The sequence below is a fragment of the Rhinichthys klamathensis genome, unplaced genomic scaffold, assembly GCF_029890125.1.
Source record: "Rhinichthys klamathensis goyatoka isolate OS25496 unplaced genomic scaffold, OSU_Roscu_1.1 h1tg000591l_1, whole genome shotgun sequence".
Classification (NCBI taxonomy): domain Eukaryota; kingdom Metazoa; phylum Chordata; class Actinopteri; order Cypriniformes; family Leuciscidae; genus Rhinichthys; species Rhinichthys klamathensis.
In genome coordinates, this window is record NW_026607048.1 from 791727 (window position 1) to 802916 (window position 11190).

Consider the following 11190-nt stretch of genomic DNA (forward strand, 5'->3'; position numbering starts at 1 on the left):
ATTCTATGGCTTGGACACATTTGTACATCAATGTGATTGTCTAAACCTTACTATCATAATCTGTTTTAAACATAAAATGCAAAAATACATTTCAGTTGTTAGATTTGCATATGTTGTTTACTGCACAGTATAGACTGACATAAAGTATACTGTAAAACTGTACGCTGAAAAAAGCTTCCGCGCAATTTCCAGGTTAACCGCGTGGGAATCAGTGAGTTACTAGCTCCTGTGTGCTAGCAAAGGGTTCAGTGGAAACCATAGACTGGAAACACATCCAACACGAGGATAAAGAAAATGCCACCAAAAGGAAAGGGTGGCAAAGGTGCTAAAGGTAAACAAAAAATATATGGTGCTGAACGAACAAAATTTAACAAACACCATATCCAATTTTATAGCACATTTGTGCACAAGTGTTGCACTATTTGCTGACATGCTAGTTAGCTTAGTGTTTGTGGGTAACTGATTGTAAACATTGTTATACTATTTCAGCTGATGTTGTCTTGTTTTATAAAAGACCAACAGCTAGTGTTAATGAAACATTTCAGGCCATTCTGTATTGTATTGGCCATTGTATTAAATGTGCTGAACAAGTAACGTTATAAATGTGTGAAATGCGTGAAGAATGTGTCCAGATGTCCGATTCGCTTAATGTGGCAAATTCAAAATATACATACAAATGGATAAGTATTGTTTAAATTGCCTTGTTGTACTTTTCAGACGCTAAGATGTTGTATCTGTGCAGGGGCTGCTGCTTCAGGCAGTGGAGACAGTGAGAAGAAGGAGAAGGCTCAGAAAGGAGGTACTGCAGTAAAGGTAAACATCTGTACACATACTGCAGGGTTATAGTTAACTAAAACCATCAAAAATCGTCGCACTGTAAAAAATTATTGTTGGTTTCATTTTAAAAAGTAAGTAACCTGGTTGCCTTCAAATATTGAGATCATTAAAATGAAAAATTTGAGTTCATGAAATGGCGATGGATGGCTTAAACTGGATAGTTCACCCCAAAATGAAAATTCTGTCAGTAATAATTACTCACCCTCATGTTGTTCCAACCCCGTAAGACTTTCGTTCATCTTCGGAACACAAATTATGATTTTTTTTTTATTAAATCTGAGAGCTGTCTCACTCCTCCAGTGGCTTCCAAGGGATGGAAACTTGATGGCCCAGAAAAGTTAAAGACATCGTTAAAATAGTCCAAGTGACTACAGTGGCTCTATCTTTAAGTTTATCAAGCGACGAGAATACTTTTTGTGCGCAAAAAACAAACAAAAATAACGACTTTATTCAACTATTCATTTCCTTCTCTGTGGGCCTTGAGATTTCACGTAGTGATACTGCGCAAAGCCTCTGTGTTGTATGTCACACGTAGGCTCACTATTGGCCGACGCTGGTCATGTGTGTGATGCGTGTGACGTACAACACAGAGGCTTTGCGCAGTATCACTACGTGAAATCTCAAGGCCAAGAGAGAAGGAAATGAATAGTTGAATAAAGTCGTTATTTTTGTTTGTTTTTTGCGCACAAAAAGTATTTAATAAAAAATATCTTAATTTGTTTTCCGAAGATGAACGAAAGTCTTACGGGGTTGGAACAACATGAGGGCGAGTAATTACTGACAGAATTTTCATTTTGGGGTGAACTAACCCTTTAATTAACAGAAACTCAAAATATTATCTCATCTGAACCACATTGATTTGACATTTTTTTTATTTATTTTTTATAAATCATGAACATATTTTTGTACAGTGCACTGCAAATAAAAGAAAAGAAATGTTAACTGAAATAAAATATATATTTTAGCTAGTTGGCAAGGCAACTTTTTACTTTTTCTCTCTTTTTAGTTTAACTTGAGGTACTAAAATAAAAATAAAGCTGAAATACAAATAAAAAATATATATAGACATATTTAGAAAACTAGCTAAAATAACAACGTTAACTCAAATTTAAATGAAAGCAGAAAATATAAAGATTAAAAATGATTTCAAAATAGTAATAAAAACTATAATCAGGGTTTCTGCGCAGGGTTTCCCACGGGTCCTTGAAATCCTTGAAAGTTTGTGAATCTTGAAAAAAATTAAAAATCAAGGCCCTGAAAAGTTTTTGAAAATAAACATACATAGATACAGGTCCTTGAAAGTGCTTGAATTTAAGTTTTCTGGAAAAAAATTCCATATTATTCCCTCCGGTCCGCTAATGTGTTAAATCGCCAACACTTTGTGGCCTATGCGTTCTAGCTAGCTTGATTTACGTTAGTTACGCGCATTTACGCGTTACGTTAAGTGTTTCCCGCGTGAGGTACTTTGTGTTGTACGTTGCCATGATGTTCACGCGCTCACGAAACTACTCTACTATGGTACCTCAACGTTTGTTGTTCGACACAACCAATGTGTTCTCACATTAAGTCCTTGAATTTGCGAGTATTGGACCTGGAAAGTCCTTGAAAGGTCCTTTGAAGTTAACCAAGGTGTGGGAACTCTGTCTGCGTATCTTAAAGGAATAGTTAACTTAAAAATGAAAATCCGGTCATTTACTCACCCTCAAGTTGTTTCAAACCTGTATGAGTTTCTTTCCTCTGCTGAACACAAAGGAAGATATTTTGAAGAATGTCTGTGCCTAGACAGTTGATGGACCCTATTGACTTCCATAGTAGGAATAAAAATACTATGGAAGTCAATGGGGTCCATGAACTGTTTGGTTACCGACATTCTTCAAAATATCTTCTTTTGTGTTCAGCAGAGGAAAGAAACTCATACAGGTTTGAAACAACTTGAGGGTGAGTAGCTAAATTATGACAGAATTTAAATTTTCTTAAAAGTAATTCGCTCTTACACAAAGTATGGCATTAAATGTTGCATGTATTGCAATAAAATGTATATCTTCATCCGTATTTTTGTTCTGTGTTCCAATGCAAAGTCTTGAAAAATTTAACAGAATGAAGTGAGTTTATGCCTAAAATAAGAACAAATATGTTAGTGAGGTATGAAAACCTCAAAAATTAAGTTTTTCTGAGCCCATTGGCAGATATTTGTTCTTGTTTTAAGCATAAACTCACTTTGTTTTGATAACAAGACTTAATATTTTATTTCATTTTTTTCTCTCCAGTAAATTCATCTTGATTTAAGAATCTTTAGACTATTGCACTAGAAAACAAGACAAAAAAAAAACTGAGGAAGATCATCACTTTTTAGCAGTGTGATCAGAAGGAAAAGTAAATGTTATGTCCATATTCTAGAGGTTGAGAGCAGAGGTTTTCAAGCTACTTTTTTTGTCAATTGAATGAAAAAATAAGGGAGATCTTGTTGGAAGTTGTTTTTTCAAACTCTGAAGTGTTTTACTAATACAACTCATTGTGTTTCTCCCTAGACATTTAACTTTTAGAAAACATAGTGATGTATTGTGTTCCCTTCAATAAATTCCCTAAATTTTCTTTACTTGGTCTTGAAAAAGTCTTAAATTATTCTTCATAAAACCTGAGGTGATAGTAAAATAGCACTGGTATAGTCCTTTTAAGATGTTTTTACAAATACCAATCTTAGCATTTTTTTTTTATTATTATTATTTTTTATAGAAATTACACTGATTCTAAGTTCCTATGAATATTATAGATATGAATACATTTATAAAATGTAGTTCATAAATGTTTATTACGTGTTAATTGTTTATTAAATGTTAACATTCCTATTTTATTATTATATGAAATTAGAATTATTTTAACTGTTTGTATCGGCAATGGCATTATCTATTGTTTAATCTTTTTCCGCTGTGCTGTTTTAATATAGTACAATATGCAAACTTGTTTGCAAATTTGCTACGGTGTCTCAGAAGCCCTTTTAATGAATGATGTGAAGTCTCATTGTCACTGTCAAACTGCTATTTAAATAAATGACATTTTTGTTTGTCATATTGACACCCTTTTTTTTTGGTCTATTTTTTGCTAGGTTCGGCATATTCTGTGTGAAAAGCATGGCAAGTGTATGGAAGCAATGGAGAAACTCAAATCTGGTATGCGCTTCAGTGAAGTGGCAGCACAATACAGTGAGGACAAAGCCAGACAAGGAGTAAGACATTTTTCCTGTAGATAACAGTATATTAGTAGCAGTAATGTGACACTGACACTTGCATGCTATTAGAAATATTCATTCCTGTAGTTCCTATGGGTACTGTTTGTTTGTTTGTTTTATCAGAAGATTATTCAATGCGCTATCCATGCAGGAAAATTCCTCAAAATGTAATTTGCATTGAACACTGAACCCAGTCTATAGAATTTCTCATAATATTTAATATTACTTATTCTGTCCACCCTTTCCTAAAACTAAAAAAACATACCTGGAAGAACCTGTTGCCTAGTACCTTCAGATCTTTATATACCTTTTGTTTTACAGTTATGATCAAAGTATGTACTTAGTAATTTGTTATTTGAATTCTGCTTTTTATCAAGCCTGCATAAATGTCTTAATGACGGCTTGTATAGCTTAAAGTTTTGGTTTGCATATGACAGGGTGACCTTGGCTGGATGACAAGAGGATCAATGGTGGGACCGTTTCAGGATGCAGCGTTTGCTCTAGCTGTCAGCACTATGGACAAACCCGTATACACAGATCCTCCCGTGAAAACAAAGTTTGGTTACCACATCATCATGGTTGAAGGCAAAAAGTGATCCCGCTTAAAAGGACTGAACAACTTGATGTTGTGGTACAATTTACAACACTGCATTTACAACATAGCAACAATGCATTGTGCAGTCATGGAACTTTATTTTATATCACCATGTAAATAGGAGCTAATAAAAATGCATCTTAATGCACAAACTGTTTTTGGTTCATTTGTCTCTTTTCCCCACAACTTTTGTTGTAACAAATTTCCAGTGAGCCTTCTGTTGCTTAGAATTCTGCTGCTTTCCATATACTACAATGTTATCGCTATAAAGCCAAAACAATCTCTGTTACCGTAAATTGTATGTTTATCTCTGTAAAGCTGCTTTGAAACAATCTACATTGTTAAAAGTGCTATATAAATGAAGATGACTTGACTACAATAGTTTATTTGGTAGCACTTTACAATAAGGGATAATTAGTTAACATGAACTATACTTCTACAGCATTTATTAATCTTAGTTAATGTTCATTTTGACATTTACTAATACATTATTAAAATCAAAATTTGATTTTTTTTAACATTAGTTAATGCACTGTGAAACTATCACGAAAACAATGAACAACTATTTATATTAACTATCGTTAACAAAGATTAATACTGTAACAAATGTATTGCTCATCGTTAGTTCATGTTAGTTGATACATTCACTAATTTTAACGAATGAGACCTTATTGTAAAGTGCTACCGTTTTTTTTTTTTTTGTTTTTTTTTTACTACAGATCAAGAATATTATTTTAATATTACTTCCTGAGTTCAATTATCCCAAAACACCACCAACTCTTACTTTAATGTGTAGAATATGATGTGGATTTTACAATTTTTCACAGAGAAAAGACAGACTACGTTACTTATGAAACCACAGAACTTGACATTTCATTTATTATAACTAACATTATCACTAGAACCATTGTAGCCATGACCTGAAGTGCACCAACAGCAACGGGAAGTGAATGATGCGCTTTTGCTTCATTATCTGGACGACTATTGGCTGAAAAATATGGAGTCAGATGACGCAATATTTCCGGGTGTAACAGCACGCGCTGGAGGTAACTGTCGGTCATTGCGCTTGGCAGGCAGAAACTCAAGCAGTCGATCCGGCTCTGGAGGGAAGAGACTAAACGCCGGTAAGATTTAACGGGCATCATTTTCTAATCAGCTACTCGTACACTACTATAATCTTAATACCTCAGAGCTTCTTTACGAGGGGATTGTTTGTACATTTTTTTCTTGTTTACTGCGACTTTATAGATGAATGAAAGAAAAAGGGTGCGCTAGCTGGCTAACATCAGGGTGCTTCATCAAATCTGAATATTATACGTCATTACTGGGTATGAATGACCATTGAAGTGTGTAAATTGACTTTTAATACAGAATTAATTGATTTGAGGCTAGGTGATGGAAAAGCATGTCTTGGCATCCTCTCATGATGATGATGATGATTATGATGCTGCGTTTGACGTTCGCAATTCGCATCCGACAAAGAGCGCCACCATCATCGTCATCACATTCAAATGATCAGACTAAGCGATATAGACAAGCTTTGCCGGATTCGAGTAATCAAAGCGATCTGGGTGAAATTAAACGTTTCATTTATTAAACTGAGCCGTTTCCACGGTGACGGACGGAACACGTGTTGTTGTGTCTCAAATCAGAGCTGCGTCGTGCCTAGAGACGGCATTTTGAGCCTGATGTGATCGCGCCCAAAATTAGTGCAAAGTGCAAATATATTAGTGGTGGTAGGTTTTATATAGATTTTATTATCTTTATCTCGCTTATCTGACCTTTAAATCGTTTAAAAGTACACGACAACAGAAAGTTGGACTTTCAAATGTGTTGATGACATGACAACCTCATCAATGGATTATGCTAATATTTGTAAAGGAATCGTAGTCACAACCACTCAGTCTGTAGTAGTATTGATGTAAACTTTGAAAGTGTGCATTCAGGTCAACTTGGCTTAAGGCAGGGGTCTCAAACTCAACTTAACTGGGGGCCGCTGGAGGTAGAGTCTGGGTCAGGCTGGGCCGCATCAAATATTCCACAAAAAAATAGTATTCAAGTATTCCAAAAAAGGAACACAACTGATCCAATCTTCTCAATCTTTATTATTAACGTTTCTTCTGAACTGTTCCTCTGAATTTGAACATACCTTTCTGTACATGATTGGTTCTTCATGAGCTGTCCTTCTGACAGTTGAAGTTCATTTTACAAACTTTTTTTGTTTTTTCCCTCTATAACACATATTTGTGATATTTATATTTGCTTATGTCCTTTTTATTTTCTTTATACAACACATTAATGATATTGAATGTTTTTTTTTTTGGAAGGCACATTTCCTTTTATTATACTTAGAAAAACAATTATTGCTTTTGAAATACAAATATTTGCAGTCATGTCTGCCCGTCTTATTGAATTCTTTCTACACATGTATAGTGTTTCAAATGACTGATTTTGCACAAATCAAAGCAAACCTTTTTATCAACCTGTTGGACACATATTACAAGCTCAAAATGATTATTCTCACATTGTTTTAAAGCAGGGGTCTCCAACACGTCGCTCGCGAGCTACCAGTAGCTCGTGGCCTGATTGGTGGTAGCTCGCCAAGGGGCCTGTTGACATATCGCGCTCACATATTTTGCGCGCTCAAGTTCGTTATTTCAAATGTAGGCGCGCGGCAAGCGCGCTCATAATTGAAGCGACGCACTCATTTTTTCCAGGCGCAGTATGTTTGTACTTCGCGGTTGTCTATGACAACTATTGACAACAAACCCACCGTAAGCTGTCACGAGACTAACTTTGGTAGCCCATAAGGGATAAAAAAAATAAAATCTTTTTTTTAAAACGCTGCACACGCAACGACGGCAAACTTTAATGTCAAGTAGGGGGCGGGCCGCGAGTTTGAGACCACTGGCTTAAGGTGTCCTTTTAGTAAACAGAGGTCAGTTTGTAAAAGATACAAAGATAATGGGATCAGATCCAATCATTCTATTCCCGTCTGCTGTGTGTCTGTCCACCTGCTGAAGATCTGGTCCCGTGAGTGGGGTGAGCTGGTCGGATGCATATTATTGGCTGTCCAGCTCACTGACCACTCTCACCAGGATTTAAGGCTTCAGATTGAGTATAACCTTTGTACGGGTTTCAACTCATCAGGGCAGATAAAACAAAAATTATCCAGTCAGCATTAATGTCTGTTTCTTTATAAGTTAATTTGTCACTGGTTAATGCAATTAACTTTGCATGAGCAAGGGTAGAGCTGTAATTAATATGTCCCAGGTAAGAAGTAGAGCTGCACATATGCGATATTCGATATGTGATGCGATATTGCTTTAAGTGTTAAAAATAAATGTCAATTATATTTAAATGTTCTTAAAAACTGAAAATTATATAACCAATATAAAAAGAAGGCGTCAATACAAATTCTAATATACATTGATCCATAATAAATCTAGAAAAGTTATTCAGTCAAGAGCAGTGAGTGATTTCCTCTTTTTTTTTCTTATTTGACATACAGTTGCAGATTTACTGTATTGGGCTGCTCTCACTTTAAGACCTAATTTATGGATCCTTTTGACACATCCGATTTAATTTCTAATTGTTGACGTTCACTTAAGTTAAGACATAACCGACTGTTTACATGAATACTCAACATGACAGGCATTTTGACATACATGTGTGTATTTGACCGTTTGAGTGCAATAAGCCGCGAAAGAGAACTGAATTTGGGATCGCATGCTGTCTGAGGCATCTTTCTGCGTGCGCGCTTCGGTTGTGTGTCTGACAGTATCGCAAAGAGTTGTTTTCCGCAGCTTATTGCGCTTAATAACAATTTTTAACGTCAAGCAAGTCACACACAAGTAACAGTCGCGTTACCAGTCTATTGCTGCTATAAGCGTCAACCTAAAACTGACTTTTCGACCTAAAACTTAACTTTTTGAAGTGTAGCCTATTAAAATCATGCAGATATCTCAAGCCGTTGCGATATGCATATTGCGATATGTACATTAACGATATTTCGATAACGTGCAGCCCTAGTGTGAAGTTATGTGAATGTGTTAATAATGTATATTTAATTTTACATTTAGATTACCTTACCTTTTAAAAAAAACTGTTAAATGTAAATCTTTAGCAAATGAATATCCATTTTACTTTGAGATGTCTAAATTCACTTTGGTAGAAATTCCAAAAAGTTAAATATTGGCCATTTATCAGTTTAAGGTTGTAACATAAAAATAATTAACATATAGCCTAAATAATCTCTAGAAATCAGCCACTAAAAACACTATCTGACCACTAGTTTGTTGTCTTTCTTTCATTGGAATAGCAGAAATTAGTTTAATCCTAGCCCTGAACTGTAAATCAGGCTGTGGGTTGTGTCAACGTCACATGCCGTTTCACCAGGATTGATCATGACTTGGTGTCTGTACGCCAAAATGTTGTCAGCCTAAACAAACAGAGAGAGATTACTAACTGCCATAATAACAAGATGGCTTTGGTTATCTGAGTCAGGGGACTATGTCCTACATTAACCTTGTGCCATTGGTTGATACTTTTTAACAGCCCCTGCAGCTGGTCACACTTGTCTTCACTGTCAGCAAGGACTTGAAGGATCTAATTTCATAGACAATGCACAGTTTGGTAGCACAGCAACAGTACTACGCAAAACTATGCAAATTTACTTAGGTCTTTGTGTACAGGTTGTAGCATTATTGTTAGTTTGAAGTCCTTTCTTATATCCGTCTATGAGTAACTCCTTTTTACTTCCTTAATCTGACACTAGTCATTTGATCAAGAGATGACCTTATCTGCCTATGATGAAGTCATAAGCCAGAGTTCACCTAAGTGGCTAATAACGGAGATAACTCAATGAAACTGATTTGTGTATGGGTTTGTTTGATAATTTTGGGTGTTTCCTTGTAATCTAGACTAATCCATGACTGTACCAGAAACAGGAACACTAGATATGAGTGTATCAAGTTTTTAACTAACATTAATCTCCAAAAACTAGATGTGTGGTAATAAACGTGTGCCTTAATATCACACTGTTGTTTGTTCATTAGAGTCCGCCCTGTCTTTAGGCTAGGGCAGCCATCGCAAAGTGTTTCTTCTGACTTCATGCTAGTGCAATTAAATTGAATGACAACCAGAGAGACACTGTTCCCTGCCCTGGAATGTGTCTTTTCCACAACACATGTGACTGTCCTCTAATAAGCCTCACTTTTCTCATTTTGAATGCAAACCGTTCCACTTGAAGCCTCAAACTTGCTCTTTCTCATAGAAGTGTAGTTACCTTTAGCACTTTATATCAAGGGCGTAGGTCTGGTTTTGAGATTGGTGGGGACATTCCCAGAAGCTGAGGAATCAGGAAATGAATAGGATTAATAGGATAATATTAAGGTTTTTAGTCTATATTGACCTTAACAATACATTAATGAATTCTGTAATGTTATGGTAACTATTAAAGACAAGAAGGGAGTTTAACAGAGACTTAACTTTACTCCGTTCATAGTGCAATGCAATAGTGCAGTACGGTCTTGTGCCTTGCTTTTTGAAGAAGCCAAACACATGTCTGCACCTGTCATTAAAGGGATAGTTAAGGGGATAGTTTATATAATACCGGATGTTTAAAAGCAGCTTCACAGGGATGAACAGGAAGTAATGAACATTAAACTTCATTAAATGAGAGAGATTCATTCTGCTGTAAACAAAGCATCTCTATAAAAGATACGAGTGTCATTATTCAGTTCAGTGTTGATTCAGTTCAGTTCAATAACTGTAATGTTCATCAATTATGAAATGAGTTCAATTCGGCTATAAGCTATGGAAGCTTGTTTCCGCCACAGAATAAAAAGTAACAAAATTGCAGCTTTTTAATCTCACAATTCTTTATAATTCGCAATTGCAAGTTTACATTTCAGAATTCTGAGATAAAAAATCAGAATTGCGTGATAAAAAGTTACAGCTACCTATTTTAATTGCGAGTTCTGACTTTTTTCCCTCCGAATTCCGAAAAATTGCAAAGAAATAAAGTCAGAATTACAGGATATAAACTTGCAATTGCGAGGCAAAAAAGTTTAGCAATTTTGACTTCTAAATTCTTTTTCTCTGAATGATGAGATATAAACTTGCAATTGTGAATTATGAAGTCCAATTTGTGAGATAATCTTGCAGTTGTGAGAAAAAAGATTCAGATTTGTTAGATTAAAAAGTCACAGTTACCTTTTTTATTTTTTCATTCAATGGCGGAAACAACAATATTCCATAATGAGCAGCTCCACAGAAGACGACAGTGTCATTATTCAGCTTTAATGTCGATTCAGTTCAAGTTTTGTTCTCATCCAGTAGTGTCAGTGCAGTCAATTCGATTATATTACTGAATATTAAGTATCTTTTAAACTTAAACTAAGCAAGCCAAAGTAGGGTACTGTGCTTTGGTTGAGTACACTTGAATATAATAAATTCCCTCTATTTCTGACTGTCATTCTCACCAGGTTGCACATTGGAACCACATATTGGACACTTCCCCAGTCTTTCT

At 35.4% G+C, this 11190-nt stretch overlaps 1 protein-coding gene across 1 annotated transcript; it reads left to right on the plus strand.

The window, feature by feature from the left end:
- pin4 (protein (peptidylprolyl cis/trans isomerase) NIMA-interacting, 4 (parvulin)) lies at positions 1–4804 on the plus strand. The gene is made up of 4 exons (XM_056240299.1): positions 1–331; positions 743–813; positions 3941–4060; positions 4501–4804. Exons 1-4 carry the CDS (start codon positions 295–297, stop codon positions 4657–4659), a joined length of 387 nt encoding a protein of 128 aa, XP_056096274.1. The 5' UTR covers positions 1–294; the 3' UTR covers positions 4660–4804.
- Positions 4805–11190: the final 6386 nt, after the last annotated feature.